At 59.1% G+C, this 16183-nt stretch overlaps 2 protein-coding genes across 4 annotated transcripts in view; both read left to right on the forward strand.

Annotated features, from left to right (window-relative positions):
- Window positions 1–18: 18 nt before the first annotated feature.
- Window positions 19–5628, forward strand: TMEM80 (transmembrane protein 80). Of its 3 annotated transcripts, none has more exons than XM_015588918.2 (4): window positions 19–2088; window positions 2302–3160; window positions 3238–3330; window positions 4633–4838. In XM_015588918.2, exons 2-4 carry the CDS (start codon window positions 2923–2925, stop codon window positions 4836–4838), a joined length of 537 nt encoding a protein of 178 aa, XP_015444404.1. In that variant the 5' UTR covers window positions 19–2088; window positions 2302–2922. The 3 variants fall into 3 exon arrangements, with proteins under 3 accessions (XP_015444404.1, XP_006911019.1, XP_015444405.1); XM_015588919.2 differs by lacking the exon at window positions 19–2088 and having other exon boundaries at window positions 2306–2318; window positions 3067–3160; XM_006910957.3 differs by having other exon boundaries at window positions 22–3160; window positions 4633–5628.
- A 1273-nt stretch (window positions 5629–6901) lies between these two features.
- Window positions 6902–16183, forward strand: part of EPS8L2 (EPS8 like 2) — a 16164-nt gene continuing 6882 nt past the window's right edge. Inside the window, exons 1-4 of the mRNA XM_025046273.1 lie at window positions 6902–7431; window positions 9964–10079; window positions 10182–10237; window positions 10929–10993. Coding sequence (XP_024902041.1) covers window positions 7045–7431; window positions 9964–10079; window positions 10182–10237; window positions 10929–10993 — 624 coding nt within the window. The 5' untranslated portion in view covers window positions 6902–7044. The remainder of the gene's footprint in view (window positions 7432–9963; window positions 10080–10181; window positions 10238–10928; window positions 10994–16183) is intronic.

Here is a 16183-nt window from a genome sequence, read left to right on the forward strand (position 1 = left end):
CGTCGTTGCGACTCTGGGGAGCCCCCGCCGCCCGCCGGGGTCCGCCCGCCCCCGCGCCGCCTGGGTTTGCGGAAGGCTGTCCCCGTGTCCGCGACTACGTCCCTCCTCGCCGCTGCGCGGTTGCGGCGCTCGGTTGCGCGCCCAGGCCGTGCTTCGGTGCGGGGGCGTGTCCCCCTTGGGGGTGGGAGCCCTGGCGTACAGGTGGCGGTGGGCTTGGGCCATCTCGGCGTGTGACCTGCCCGGGAGCACAGCGTACCCGCGGCGCGACCCGTCCCGCGGCCTCTCCCTGGCGCTCGCGCTCGGAGCGACTCGGGAGCCCGCCGTCCTGTGTGGCTCGTGGAGGAAGCCCGCGGGAAGCAGGTTGTCGCAGGGTGCGGGGAGGACGAGAGGGGCACCCTCCCACCGTGGCCCGCACCCTCGTGTCCGGGAAACCAGCGCTGGTCGCCATGGCAAACCCCTGGTTTGAAAGCTGGTTACCGCCAGAATAGATGTCACTCGTACACTTCTCCCAAACGTTAGTCCGTGGGACAGCTCGCGGGAGATCTTAATGCACAGGGTGGAACAGGCCCAGCTCGCCAGCTGGTGGGCACGCCTATCTAGGCATGTGCCCTGCTCCCGGCACCGGGCCACCACGTGTGATAAAAAGGACGTGAGTGGAATGGGGCTGCATTAACCTGGCCTTGGGGCTGTCTCTGTTTCCTGTTCACTGGCTTGGAGAGAAAAGTCCACTTCCCACACTTCAGCTGTCCCAGCTGGGCGTCCCACAGAGAGCCAGCCTCCTCGCCAGCTGCACTCACGGCTCTCCTCGCTGCTCCCAGGCACCCAGCTGGGTCTGCGCCCGGCCGCTGGCACCCAGTTTCCTCTTCACTGGGTAAAAAATGAAGTTATGCCAGAACAGGATCTCTGCACACCTTGTATGTCACCGCAGGGAAAACATTTGTTCTGCTTCCTTCCACATTTAACTTCTGGTGCGGCGCAGCGCTCACAGTCTCGTCATTCCAGGAAAGCGTGGACAGAAAATGCCAGGTGCTGGAAGGCAGGGCCGTGTGGCGTGGCAGTGCGCTCCTGTGGGTCTGAAACGCTCGGGACAGCGCATCTGGTTGTAGCTCCTGTGATGCTCGTTACTGGGGTCTTGTGTTGCTTGAGTTTTTTACACAATATCTTTTCCTGAGCCCCACGCTTTTAATCTACAACGGGGACAGCTGGCAGGTAGACTTGCAGTATGTCTGAAGCTTACCTTCAAGAGAAGGATCAGAAGGGGAGACCCCAATTAATGTGCAATCCACCCAAATAATGACAGGTATCTAGGCAGCCTAGCTCAGCCAGGGCCCAGGAAAGGACGGATGTGTTGAGCGCTCTGGCCGTAACGTGACGCCAAATGACAGTGACTGGCCCGCGAGCCCTCATGGGCTTTCCTCAGTGTGTGCCGCCTCCCGCCAAGCCCAGTTCTGAATCTCTCATTAGTGTCCTGTGCTGACCCATTCAAGACCCTGCCCAAGTGAGGCCCACGGAGGGCCCCGAATCTGCACAAGGATCTGACGTCCCCACACCGAGGCTGGGTGCAGCAGACCGGGACAGAAGCACAGGCAAGCAGGTTCATGGCGCAGCCTAGCTCCAGCCTTCTTGGCGCGATGCTTGCCAAACCCTAAGTGTTTACCGATGTAGCCACACGTCATGATGTGCAACTAGCTGAACTTCTTCAGACAGGAAGTCTGCCCCAGGCCACGTGCGGTCCAGGAGTCTGACGCTGCTCCGGGGTCATTTTGTCACCTCGAGATAAGGAAACATATAAGCGCTGTGGGAATAGGAAGTCCAAGAGATACATGATTAAAAGATTGGGTTGTTGGCTCAGGAGATTCTTATTTTTGGAGGGATGTTTGGGGCAATGAATACAACCGCAGAGGAAAGCAACACATCTCTTAGTGATGAAAAAAGATTTGTAACCTGAACGGGGAAAGGCTGTCATCTAGTTACACATGTGTAGCAAATACACGGAAGACAGAGAAGCTGCTGGGTTGCGTTCCAGGACGTCTCCTGCCCCACCTGGCCTCAGGTGTGGCTCCAGCTTCACTTCTCCCGTGCTCCCAGGTACACATGGTCCCCCAGCCTCGAGTTCTGAAAAGCAGATTGTCTGGTCCTCCTTGGCGATGGAAAGGTAGCCAGCTGCAGGCGCAAATAAATGTGGGCTCCTTCCCATAACCGCCGTCAGAGGAGAGGGGCTGGGGTGATGTGTCACGTCCCCAAGGCCCAGTGCAGCACCCCGGGAGGGCTGCAGCCTGTGAGTGCTACTTTCTCTTCCAGGGGGCACTTCCATGGCCGTATCCTGCTGCTGTGTCCTGTGTCCTCGGCAGCCACAGACCCAGGCCTCTGCAGGACAACGCCCGAGGCCAGCTCTCCGCTCCTGCTTTTTGCTCCTGTTAACCCCGTTCCCCTTTCCTACAAGTTCTGCATAGCGATTCCACCTCTAAGCGGAAGGGATGTTCACTAACAGGCTTACAGAGGTGCTCAGAATGGAGCACTGGCTCTGGCAGCCCTGTGCGGGTCCCGGCACCCTCGGTGTGGGCCACCTGCCCCCCATCAGGCCAGCAGGGCCAGGGAAGGGAATGCCCTCGCTCTGAATGCTTAGGCTCAGCATGAACAAATATGAGGTTCGCAGAGCTTAGGAAAGTCAGCGGTGGCTATGTCACTGCCCCCAAAAAGCGAGAAGTTTATTTTCTTTGGAGAAAACAAAATTTTTTTTTCTCTGTCTTGTGACCAAGGCCATGGTCAGGGTGATGTGAGGCCATCCTGCCTGCAGTCGCCAAGGATGGGCCGAGGCTTCTTGCTCTAAGCCAGGGTGTTCCTGTGGGGGGAGGTCCCAGCTCCACTCTCTAGGCTACAGGGGCCTGGCTGCTCCTGTGGCACCAGGAGGAGCATCAGTGGATGCCCATAGGTGGGACTTTATGCCACGCGCAGGGGCCTGAGCTGGACCTGCGTGTTGTGGTGCCTCCAAGGTGGCGGAGTAGCCCTGGCAGGTGTCCCCCAGGGGCATGGCTGCTGGCCCCAGAATCCTTAACCTCCTGCCAGCTCTCGTCAGTCCTTCTGCAGATGCTGCTGTACCTCAGTGGGGCATACTGCGCTCTCTACTTCCTGGCTACCCTCCTGATGATCATGTACAAAAGTAAGTCAGGGACAGAAAGACAAGACGAGGCTGTCACTGCTGCCACCGTAACCTGAGCTCTGGTCTCTTGCCTGCAGGTCAGGTTTTCAGTTATCCTCATAGTCACCTGGTCCTCGACCTAACCCTGCTGTTTCTGCTGGGGATTCTGGAAGCAACTCGCTTGTACTTCGGTGAGTCGACTGGCTGACGACCTTAAGGTCCTCACGATAACAGCATCGTGAACCTCTAAACGTGCATCTCAGCGCGGCTCCTGGAGACACATGGGAGCTAGCTGCTTCACCAGCTGCCTTGAGGCCTCACCTTACAGCGTCATTACGTATTAATCAGTCTGCTGAGAGCTGTCCTGGAGACGGCGGCCGGGGCACAGCCTGGGACAGGCGCTGCCTGCTGCGAAGCAGTCTCGCACGAGCCGCTGGGGAGCTCAGCATTGCAGTTGGAGCAGGCATGCTCACCTCACCCCTGCTCCCCCTTCCGTTGGCTAGCAGTCTGGAGGAGGGTCTGGAAAATTCCATCATGTTCCCTTCAGGACAGTGGAGACCGGATGGGTGGGAGTCGTCCCCCCACCACCCCACACAGGCACCCCAGCAGTGCAGAAGCACCACTTGATCTTGGCCCTCTGCACTCCCCAGAACTCACTGTGAGGGGTCCGGGCTTCCAGCTGTCTGCCTTCTGCGTTTACTGTCGCAGGCACACGTGTAACGTCACTGTGACCACACTGCGTGTGCCCCACCTCTGCCGGCATCTAGGACTTCTGACGTCCCCCAGTCCCATGGGCAGAGAGGGGACTGAGGTGTAGAGGGAAGCCAGGCCCTGCCCGGGGTCTTGTCACCAGGGTGGACAGGAGCAAGTCTCAGTCGTTCTGTGGAGTGCGTGCTGGGCCTTGGTGTCTGCTGTCACGGACCAGGGCCCGTGTGCATGGCGGGCGGCAAACGGTGCTGGAACTGCGCATCAGCCCTCCCCCCAGCCCCCTACTGCAGATACCGGGCACCTGGGCACGTGTGGTCACCTGGCCGCGGCTGGGGATCAGCGCTTTGCATAGCTGACCCATCTGTGTGTGAAACACGGGATTGTTTCTCTAAGTAAGCATTCAGGTCTTCAGACTGGCCTTTGCCTGGGATAAATGTCTGGAGATTTTAAACAGAGTTCTCTCAGTACCCTTGGATTAGGAGGAAGCATCAGGATACACCAGGATGGGTTTTCAGAAGCCAGAGCCCATGTCCCACCACACAGCCGACCCAGAGGCTGGGGTGGCAGCCCACACCCAAGGCTGGTCTCCCCCACCGAGCAACACGGGGCTCGTTTGTGTTCTGCTTCCTGACACTGAGTCTGGGGCGCTAGTCTTTCAGCCCTCGGGGACCGTGCTGCTGGTGTGCTGGCTTCTGTCCTGCCACCTCCCCCCTCCCAGGCACACAGGCGGTGGGTCTGGAATGGGTGGCCCACAGCCTGGCACTCACCATGTGTGTTCTCTCCAGGCACCAAGGGCAACCTGGTGGAGGCCGAGGTGCTGCTGGCCACCAGCCTGGTCCTCACAGCGGCCAGCACCCTTCTGTCTGTCTACTTCCTGCTCTGGCAGACCCTGGTGCTCTGGGCAGACTCCGTCCTCAGCGCCATGCTCCTGACGCTCCACAGCCTGGAGGCCATCCTGCAGGTGGCGGCCATCGGTGCCTTCATCAGCTAGACGGGCGATGCCCAGCGCCCACGACAGCCTGGACAGGACTCCTGGAGCCCCGCGGTCCCCCGTCCTCGCACGGAGAGAAGTGCACCTTCCCCCCGTTGGTCGCATGTGAGGGTCGGGTGACCCGAGGGGATTATGAATCGTGTCGGGAACAGTTGCAGGTGTGGTCAGGCTGCCCTGGGCTGTCTCTGTGGGAAGTGGCAGGGACATCTGCTCAGTCTCCCTGATTTGGGCACCCTGACCTAGACAGCCAGCGTGGGAACCAGGCAATCAGGCCCACAAACCTCAGGGGCCAGTGGGCTCCGCCCTGTCACCTCCCAGGAGAAGCAGCTTCCTGGTGTCCATGGCCATCTCCCCAGGGTGTGCCTGGAGCTTGGTGACTGAGGGGCAGGCCAGGGTAGTGGCCCCCTCTCACTGCACACGAGTCTGTGTGCTCCAGGCCACACGTGTCCGCACCGGGGGAGCGGGGAGGGCGTGAGCCAGGGGCCTCGGCCCCAGCCGGCCAGGTCCTGCCTGACGCCATGCTGGGGGGCGGGGGGAGGTAGGCTCCTCAGCCGCCACACGGAGACTGACCCAGGGCTGGTGACAGCCACTTGGGGCTCAGCTGTCGCAGCCTCAGTTGCAGTCTGTGCTGGGTGCTGGGTGCGTTTAGTCCCACTGTGAGCCGACCCTTTCCGATGACACCCTCCCCTCGGCCGCGGTGCACGTGTTCTGTTTGGAGCCGCGCGTCCGGGTGGTCCTAGCTTTTTCCCCGCGTTTTAAATAAAGAAGTGTTCACACCTTTCTGAGCTGACTGAGGTCTCCTGCTTCCCTGGGGACACACGGGTGCACTGCCCTCCAGGCACACACCCAGCCCGCCACCCAGCCCGCCTCATCCAAACACACACACACACACACACACACACACCAACCCCCCCACCCCCACCCCGCCGCAGCCGTGGCTGGCCTTCCCACCTCACGGCTCCCTCTAAGGTCACTCCTTCATGGGGGCATGTAAGACCTTGGGCTTGGGACTGGTGCACCTGGAGGCCCCGTGAAGGTGCCATCCTGCCCACTGGCCAGTGTACAGTCAGCAAGCTCCATACCCCTAACCCTGGGCACTCGCCTGGGGCCCGGCGAGGCTATGGGGACTTGCCTGCTGTCTACAGGGGCGGCGGGACACCTATACCTTCAGGGTTCATGACCTCCCACCCAAGGATCTGGGCGGGGCTGTCAACACACCCATCACTTTGGCCGATGGCCGATGGCCACAGAGAAGTGGAGGTCACCTGTCCACAGGGTGGCCTGGGGGCCACACTGGGATTCCAGGCTCCCTGCTGCTTCCTCATCTGATGGCAGCCCCTGTGATTTCAGAAGCTGCTCTCCCGAGCGCTTCCCGCTTTTTTCCACCAAAGCTCAGCCTCCAGGAAGGGTGTGGGCAGGTGTGCGCCTTTCCTCCTGGGTGCTCAGCAGTGGGTAGAGAACCAGGAAGCCAAGATGGGGCAGGGCTGGGCCCGAGGACGAAGGCCACTTCCTGCACCTTCTGCAAGCTCACCTGTGATGCCCCAGACAGCAGGCTGTGGCTGACCCTGTAGGAGTGTGCCTCCTTGTTCTCAGGGGTTCCCTGGGAAGTGCTCAGTGCCAGCCCCTGGCAAATGCAGGCCACCCGCCCTGCCCTTCTGGGACCACAGCCCTGGGGCTCTTCTGGCACATTCTTCCTCTCCCCCAACCCCAGAGAAAATAGCCAGAGCCTTGAGTCCCTGCACAGGGCTGGGGGTGCCCATCACCTATGTCCTCCCTCTGCCCCTTCTCCACTTTCTCCTTGCCCTCCTGGGTGGGCAGGGAGCTCATAGGACTCAGTTCAGGAGGAAGGGTGCCTGCTGCATGCTGTGGTCCCAAGGAAGAGGGTACTGCCCGGAGACACCCTCCCCCCCGCACCAATTCTCCGCCCTGGCACTCAGGGACAGCCTAGGCCCCAAGTGTCCCCACCCCTCCATTGGACGCCCCCATCCATGCGAGGTGCCCAGGCTAGGCTGGGACGGCACAGAGACGAGGGCTCCCAGACTGTGGAGAAGGGAGGCCCACCCTTAGCCCTTAGCTGCCCACCCCAGGGAAAGGCTGCTGAAGAGGGGAGGGGCTCTGCCCCTATGCCGGCCGGACTGGGCCCCTGCTGGCCAGTTGAGGTTGGGGCCACTTAAAAGGGGCTAGACCCTGACCTCCCCAGGGCAGCATGTCACCCGGACCCAGGCACAGCTCAGCCATCCCAGAAAGGGCTGAGCTTCAACCCGCACGTCCCCGCGGCCGCGGGAGTCTGGCTTTGGGGGTGGGGTCTGCGCTGGAGGCACAGGGTGTTGGGGACCCACCACTGGGAGCCCTGGTGGGGGCGGGGTCTGGAGCAGGGGGCGGGGTGTCCACGTTCCGCCTTCCCCGCCCCCGCGCCTGCGGTGTCCAGGTTCCAACCTGCTGCTCAGGTTCCTCCTGGCGGCTCCGCCCCGGTCCGGTCGGGCCCAGCCCCGCGCGTGTCCCTCCTGCCTGCCGGGGCCCAGAGCCGACAGACGGGCGGACGGACGCCTCGGACAAGGGAACCAGCGGGCGGCGTCGTGGGCCGGAGGAGCAGGTGAGCGTCCGCGAGGTCCCGGACCCAATACGCCCGACGCCACCGGGCGCCCGCCCGCGCTTTGGCTCAGGAGCCACGCGGGAGCTGTGTGCACGGACGATGGGCCGGCCCGGGCCTCAGTTTCCCCAGGCGCCGGTGCGACGCGGGCTCCGGCCAGGCCTGCAGCCCGCCGCGGGGGCGGGAGGCATCGGGACGCGAGGGGACTGCGCCGGGCCCGCAGGCCGTCCCCGGGCTAGTGGCCAGGAACCGGTCCCGCTGCGGCCTGGCCTGCCCCGTCTGGTCCTGGGTGGCGCCGGTGCACGGGGATGTTTTTAAGCCAGTGCACTTGAGTCAGCGGCCCCCTCCCAGTCCTGGGCCTCGGTGGGGTGAACCCCTCCCCCTAATGAAAGGAGTGTGGAGGGGGGTTCTCCCCTGCCCTCGAAGACCCTACAGTCCCATGTCAGGAGCAGGCTGGGCCAGCGGAAGCCAAACTACCCAGGCCAGGCGGGGCTCGGGGCGGGTCAGACGTCAGAAGGCACTTCCTGGGTGTCCTCCAGGAGGAAACCCAAGGCCAGAGAGCATCAGGCGGGGTCAGGCTCCCCGGGTCAGGCTCCTGGTCACAGCAGGGTGTGGGAGTTTCAGGGAGGAGGCGGCGGGGGCGGGGTGCGGCCGATCCTGGGGCCTGTGGCCGCCAAGCGCAGGCCGCCCGCATTCCTCCTCCAAGCCAGGCAGGCCTGTGGCAGCCCCCGTGCAAAAGGGTGTGCCTGGCACCTGGGACGGTGGCAGGCAGGGCTCCCACGCTGGTGAGCTGGGCCCCCGACCACCTCTGCCCCCACCCCAGGCGCAGTCAGCCCCAGCTGTGCTGGGAGTGGGGGGCAGGGCCCAGCCTGTGGCACCGCCCATCCCCAGCCTCCCCCCGCCACCTCAGAAAGCTCAGAGAGTCCTAAAAACCAGGAACCCAAAGAGGCCCCCCCGCCACCAAGACACATTATAATTAAATACAAATAATCTTAAAAGCAGCTAAAATCAGCAAGTTAGTTACTTACAAGGGAGCACCCATAAGATTGGCAGCTGATTTCTCAAAAGAAACTGTGCAGGACAAAAAGAGCTTGATACAAAATATTCAGTGATGAAAACCCAGGATCTAAACCAAGAACACTCTACCCACCCTGCAGCTCCCAGACTAGGGCTCAGCCAGAGCCTGAGGGGTCCAGCCATTCCAGGGCCCCCTGGCTTCCCTTGGGCCTTAGGCTGACTCCTCCCCAAGGTCACTGGGCAACGGGGCTGGAATTTGAACCTGGAGCGGGTCCCTGTGCCCTCCCTGCCCTACTGGGGCCTCCTCCCCTTCCGCTGCGTGACTGGGCACCGTGCTGGCCCTCCTTTTGTACCCGGAAAATAACCGCAGTAAAACCAAAGTGCAGCCTGGGCCCCGGGGCCCCGGGGTTGCGTGACCCCTGCCCCTGCCCCAGTCAGCTGGAGGGGAGCCTCAGCCCCACACGCAGTGGGCCTGCAGGTGCTCCCTCGCCCAGGCACCAATGCCTGCTCCCCGCTGGCCTTGATGTCCCCCCACAAGGAGCTGAAGGCCACCGGTTCCCAGCCTAGGCTCCGCAAGGGGAGGGGCCCCATGTCACAGCCTGTGTGTGTCTGTGTGTGCCCGCAGGGCTGGGTTTCCCCCAGGTGTGTGTGTACCTGGACACACGTGCCCAGCGCCTTTGGCTCAGCCGCCAGGAATCCCATTAAGCAAACACTCGGGCTCACCCACTGAGGTCATGAGCATTCCGGACATTCTCCACGCACAGGTGGACCGAGGAATCTGGCCAAGCCCTCACCCTGACCCTCCCCGGAAAGTCAGGCCCCTCAGTGGCAGGTGGGAGGGGGTGGCCTGAGGCCCCCCCAGGCCCCTCACACCTCCTGGGAGCCCTCCCTGCAGGTGGAGCCTGTTCAGACCGGAATATCCGGAGCCACTCCCTGCTCTGGTTGCCAGCACCCTTGGTTGTGAACCCTGACCCCTGACCCCTGACCCAGGGCAGACCCCAAACACCAAATTGCTTGCTGGCGACATTTGACAGGTGGACGGTGTGGGCCCAGAGATCCCTGTGGGGCGCAGAGCTCGCAGGACATGTCGGCCTGGCCCAGGGGTGCCAGGCTCCACTATGGCCCAGTCAAGGTTCCCCCGGGACTTCGCCCGGGCTCTGGCCCCAGGCCCCCGGCTCCAGCCTCGTCCTGTGTGGCCGCCCTCTCCCATCTCAGGGCCTTCGAATGTGCCACCCCCTCTACTTGAAGGCGCTTCTTCCCCCGACCCCCTTGCAGAGCCCCACCCCCGACAGCCTCTGGGAGTGGGACCCCTCTGCTGCCCCATCCTAGGAGGCCCTGTGGAGGACCGAGGGTGTGGGTGAGATGGAGCCGAGGTGTGGCCAGCTGTGACATAGGACAGGAGTGTGCTGGGGTGCCTGGGAACTTGGCCAGGCCTCAGGGCTGCAGCCCCTGGGTCTGGGTGGGGGAGGGGGAGACCCAGGCCTAAGGAGGTGTCAGCTCCACTGTCTGTCCACTCAGGTGTGGGCCAGGCACTGGGCCCTGGACCCAGGCCCCACGGATATCTGCCCTCCACCGCCAGCCACCAGCAAGGACACCATGAGCCAGTCTGTGAGCTGCTGCCCGGGAGCTGCCAAGTGAGCCCCCACCCCACCAGCTCGCCCCCCCACCCCCACCCCCGAGCAATCCCCAGGGAGGGGTGCAGCGTGGGCCCCACCCTCACCAGCCGCTCCCCGCAGTGGCAGCCTGGGCCGGGCTGACAGCGTGGCCAAGATGAGCGCCAAGGACCTGTTTGGTGAGTGAGGTTTGAGGAGGAAGGGTCTCGCCCCCCCAGAACTGTTCTGGGCCCCCACCAGGAGAGATGCAGGTCGGCCCTGGGCACCCAGGGGAGGCCCCTGGCCCCTACTCAACCTGGCTACTTGGGCCATCCCCAGAGCGCCAGCCAGCGGAGCGCCCGGTGCACGGGACGGGGCCACGGGGAGGGGAGAGGCCCCCTGCTGGCGGTTCGGGTGCACTGGTGTCAATGTCAGCACAGCCCCGCTGCTCGCTGCAACCCGACCCCAGGGGCCCAGTGCCAGGTGTCTGCTCCCCCAGCTCTGCCCCAGCCCCAGGCTCGCCAGCTCACTGTGCCTGTGGACAGGGTGCCAGTCCGGAAAGCAGGGGACCCCAAGGAGGGTGGGGATGTCAGCTGGCAGTTGGCAGGGTGGGGGGAAGCCAGCCACTCACTGCAGAGGGCGGGCCTGCACCCCCACCACGGCGGACCCCCAGTCGGTATGCCTCCTCAGGCTGAGTGGGCGTCCTGGGCACGGAAGGAGGTCTGCGTTCTGCTGGAGGCTTGAGGCCTTCCTGGTGGCCACAAGGGGCCACAGAGCAGCAGCCTTCACCTCCACTCAATCCTCCTGTGGCCCAGCCCGGGGCCCAGGCCCGCGGATGGGGGGCTGCGGGGCCCACCCTCAGGAGCAAATGACTGGCATGTCCCCATCCAGAACAGAGGAAGAAGTACTCCAACTCCAATGTCATCATGCACGAGACGTCCCAGTACCATGTCCAGGTGAGGCGGCCCCCAGGAGCACCCTCCCCACACAGCTCGCCGTACCCGGGGCGCCGGGCCCCCTGGGAGGGGCCCTGAGGTGCGGGGAGGAGTTGTCAGCCCAGGTCCTGACACCCGCAGCGGTCGGCCAGAGCCAGGGACTGCCCCACATGCACCTCCCTGGGGCTCCGCCACCTTGGGGGCCTCCTTCTGGTCCTGGGGAGCTCGCAGTCGTGGGGACACAGGGAACACAGGCCAAGGGACAGGAGGTACGGGTGGCCAACACAGGCCGGGAGTGGATAAGACCTGGGTGCTGCCTGGCGCCCTCAGATGGAGAGACCCAGTGGGGTGGAAACTGCCACCCTGGGCCCCAAACAAGGAGCTGGACCCCGAGGAAGAAGGTGGGACACAGGCTGCTTTCTCGGGCTCCTGCGGGGGAGGGCCTCGGGCCTCGGGCCTCGGGCCTCGGGCCGGCGCCGACCAATCCCAGGAGCCGAGCGCGGCAGCGGCCGGGCCAGCGGGCTGGGCAGGGCTTCCTCCTTCTTCCTTTCACGCTGGGGACTCGGGGAGGCTGTTTCCCAAATGACCTTCCTGCTCCTGGCAGCTGCTGCATTTCTGGTTCCTGGTCATTGTCCAAGCTTGCAGGACAACAGGGCTAGGAATGACAGAGGAGAGAGGAAGGTGGGGGACCCTGATCAGGAAAGTAGGGAGGCCCTGGACTAAGAACGGGGGACCCTGATCGGGAAGTTGGGGAGACCCTGCTCAGGGAGGTGGGGGGCCTGGACTAAGAAGGTGGGGGGCCTGCTCCAGGGAGGACCGGGGGCTCTGGATCAAGAAGACACGGACTTCTGCCCCCAGAGGTCAGGCAAACCCTGCTTCCCGAGCCTCGGTCTGCTCGTCCACACAGTCGGCCCACGGAGGCACGGGGAGGCCCTTAGGCTCTTGAACTGGGCTATGTCGGGTGACCAGCCCTCCCTGCCGGCCTGCGCAGGCGGAGGCCACTCTGTGCTGCCAGGCTGGTGACCGCTGCTGGCGCAGTGTCCAAGGTCAGGGCACAGACGGTGGATAGGCCAGCCTTGTCCCTTTCCTCAGGCAGCCCCGACACGTCTTTGGGGGGACTTTGCCTTCTTAATGAGGAACCACCTGTGCCACTGAGGCCTCCCCACCCTTCTCCTGGACTTTGGTCCAAACTGGCGTGGGAAGGGACCCCAGCCCACAGGCACCTCTTCAGCCGTCTCAGCAGCCAGCAAGGGTGTGTCCACGTCCCCAGCCAAGGGAACTGAGGCCCAGAGAGAGGGCGAGAAGCGGGGGCGAGAGCAGCCCCACCCTGGCGACGGGGGCCCCTGCGACCCTGGGGGGGCCACTGCGACCCCGGGGGGGCCATTGCGACCTCAGGGGGGGCACTGCGACCCCAGGGGCTTTCTTTTTTTCATTCTTTTTCTAAATTAGCACATTGGCGCTGTGGGCGGGGGTGTGCGGTTGTTATAGGTTTGTGTTGCCAGCACCACGAATGGAGCTGTTGGGGACACAGAGGAGCCCATCACCCCAAAACTGCCCACTGCTGACCCTGCGTGGTCGCGGCCTTGCCCCTGCCGCCTCGGGGTGTGCTGCCGCCCCGAGTCTTCTTGAGTGGAACCGTACAGCTTGTAACCACCCTCGCTCTGCTTCGGAGACTCATTCGAGGCAGCACGTGTGGAGCGAGACGCCTCGCACGCGAGGCTGTGGGGCCCCTCGGTGTGGCCCCACTTCTGTCCACACGCACAGGCACGCGCGCGGCCTGGACGGCGGGGTCCTGCTCCCACCGGCCAGGCGTGCGGGCCACAAGTGTCTTCTCCCAGTGTGGCTTGGCAGTCCATGTGCGCGGCTGTCTTTTGATGAGCGGAAGTATTTAATTTTGATGGCATCCGGCCATGTCCATTTTTCCATGTATATAGTTGGGGCTTTTCGCTGTTGTCATTGCTTGGCCCAGGGCTCTGAAGATCGATTCCTGTGTTTTCTTCTAGATGCTTTATAGTTTATAGTTGGTCCATTCTGAATTCATTTCGGGGTATGGCGTGAACTCAAGCCTGATTTCTTCCCCGTAGGGATGTGGGGATCTATTAAAAAGACGTTCTTTCCCCCATCAAATCGCTTTGGAGCCTTTGTGAGAATCCATCTCCCAGGCATGGTGGGTCTGCCCCTGGACTCCGTCTCACACGTTTTCACTCCCTGTAGCTTGATTGTCCATCTCGAAATCAGACGATGTGAGTCCCTCTACTGTGTTCTTTTTCTTCAAGAACGTTCCAGGCTATTCTCAGTTCTTTAGCCTTGAGTTTATATCATAGGATGGAACGGTCCAGTTCCACCCCAAGAAACGTCTGCTAGAATTTCCACTGGCACCGAGCCCAACCTGTGGGTGGGGTTCGGGCGTTGAGTCCCTCTGACCCCGCCCACGTGTCCCTGCCCCGCCCACGTGTGCCTGCCTCGGGCTCCCCCCGCTGTCTCTGAGGTGTTCTGGTTCTCACCCAGAATTCTTGCATCTTTTTTGTTGAAATGCTCCCTGGGCGTTCGGTTTTTATCTACTGTTACAAATAGTATCGTGGGGTTTCCTTTATTTCGTTTTCTCATTGTGTGTTGCTAGCCGGCAGAAAACAGTTGAGTTTCTGTAAAGTAGCCCAGTCCACCGTCCCGGCCGAACCCTTTGTTCTGGGGATTGGCTTGGGGGGTTGATTGGACCTTCTGGGTACACACTCACATTGTCCGAAAAGAAAGATGGTAGTTAATTTCTTATTTTAGCCACTTTCTTTTTCTTGCTGGACACCCCAGGCCAGGACCACCCACAGGATGCTAAGTAGAATCCTTGCCTCACGCCCAGTCTTAGAAGAGGCTCAGCATTTCCCGTTTGCCACGCTGCCTGTTTTCACAGACCCCTCCCATTCTCCGGGGGCTGAGACTTTTTATCATGAAGGGTGTTGGGTGTCACTAAATGCTTTTTCTGAATCACTCCAATCGAATAGTAAATCAACATTGCATTTCTGAGTTAAACCTCACTTATTCACGGTGTAGCATCCTTTTTATGAGCTGACAGACTAATTTGCTAACATTTTGTTAAGGATTTTTTTTTCCCACGTTACTGTTTAGCAGAGATATCGGTCTCTAATTTTGTTTTCCTATGATGCCCTTGGCAAGTTTTGATGTCAGAGTTATGTCAGCCTTATAAAAAGAGTGAGGAAGTGTCTGTCCTCTGTTTTCAGAAGGAGTTTATGAAAGATTGTTATTACTTCTTCCTAAGTATTTGTTAGGGTTTCTCTGGGAGGCCTTCTGTGGACAGGCTTTTCTTGGTGGGAAGGTTTTTGATTATGAATTTACGTTCAGGCCTGTGAGATCTGTAGTGATGTCCCCTCTGTCCTCCTGGTTATTGATAAATTGTGTTTTCTCTACTTTTTTTTCTTGACCCGTCTTGTTAGGGGATTTATTAATCTACTTAATCCTTCAGAACCAACTTTGGGCTTTGATTTTTCCCCGTTGTCTCTGTTTACTAGTTCGTTGGTTTCTGCTTTTAATTTCCTTTCTTCCACTTTCTTTGGGCTTTGTCTTTTTATAGTTTCTGAAGGAGAATGCTTACATCATTGATATTAAGTCTTCCTTCTTTCTTGAGATTCATTTAAATCTGTAAAGTTCCTTCCAGTAACTACTTGACCTATACCCCACAAGCTCTGATGTGCATGTTTTTATTATTGTTCAGTTCAGAATACAGTTGACCTTTGAACAACACAGAGTTGAACTGCACAGGTCCACTCATACCTGGATTTTTTCAATAAGTATGCACAGTAGTGTGAATGTATTTTCCCTTCCTTATGATTTCCTTAATAACATTTTCTTTTCTCAGACTTACTTAATTGTAAGAATACAACATATAACACATACGACATACAAAATGTGTGTTAGTTAACTGCTTCTATTATCAGTAAGGCTACTGGTCAATAGTAGGCCATTAGTAGTTCAGGGGGAAGTTAAAAGTTATGCTTGGATTTTCGACTGTGCAGCGGGGGTCGGTGCCCCTGACTCCCACTGCACAAGGGTCAACTGTACTTTCTAATTTGCCTTGTGATTTCCTCTTTGACCCATGGGTTATTTAGAAATTTTTTTTTTCATGTAGGCATTTGCGGCTATAAATTTGCCCCTTAGCACTGCTTTGGCTGTGCCCACAAGTCCTGGTTGATTGTGTTTCCATTTTTCTTCATCTCTAAGAATTTAGTTATTTCTCTTCTGACTTTTTTCATTCATTGGTTGTTTAAAAGTGTGTCATTTAATTTCCTAAAGTTTGGATCCATGAGTTATTTAGAAGTGTGTTGCTTAATTTCCAATTATTTGGGCGTTTTCTAGTTATCTCTTTGTTATTGGTTTCTAATTTCATTCTGTGATGGTCAGAGAACCTGCATGATTTCAATCGTTTGAAATTGACTGACTTGTTTTGGGCCCAGCAGCATAGGTTTGTTTGGTTTGGCTGTGTTGCATTTTGCTAACAACGTGCTTTGGGTTTTACCCTGCTTTATATCCCGCTGTGTGTTTCTGCCTGTTTACCTCTCTAACTTGTTGATGGACACGTAAGTTGGGTCCAGCCTTTGTTATCGCTACGTTTCTGCAGTGAGCAGACTTTTACCTGTGCCGTGTTTGGCACATGTATAGGGACCCACCGCAGAACTATGAGAGGAAAGTGTGTGCACCTTTGCACGTATCTCGGCCTCTCCCCAGAGCGCCGGGCGAATGGAATGACGGCTCCTGTTCCTTCACAGCTTAACACAAGGACTTGTTAGTACTGGTCAGCAGACTAGGTAGCAAATTCAGTGGTTTATTTATTCCTAAAGTAATGGTCTCAGAGTTTCAACTTACAAATCTTGCACACAATTTTCTGTATTCAGAAGTTACTTGAATTTATTTTCCTGAAGACTCTCTGTTCATATCTTTTGCCCGTTTTGCTATTGGGGTGTTAATCTTTACTTATATAATCATTTACTTAGTTATTATTGGTATCCTTAATTATTATATTTAACAAAACAGAGCTTTTAAAAAAAGCTAAGAACCGTAGTTGTGATGCATATTGGTCTTTTAATGTATTGAGAAAATTACCATACCTATTATATGTATATTTTCTCCTATCTTTTTTTTTTTTTTACTTCGTATATGGTATTTTCCCCCCAGGAAGAAATATTTATATTTTTATTAAGTCAG

Source organism: Pteropus alecto, unplaced genomic scaffold (assembly GCF_000325575.1).
Source record: "Pteropus alecto unplaced genomic scaffold, ASM32557v1 scaffold43, whole genome shotgun sequence".
Taxonomy (NCBI): domain Eukaryota; kingdom Metazoa; phylum Chordata; class Mammalia; order Chiroptera; family Pteropodidae; genus Pteropus; species Pteropus alecto.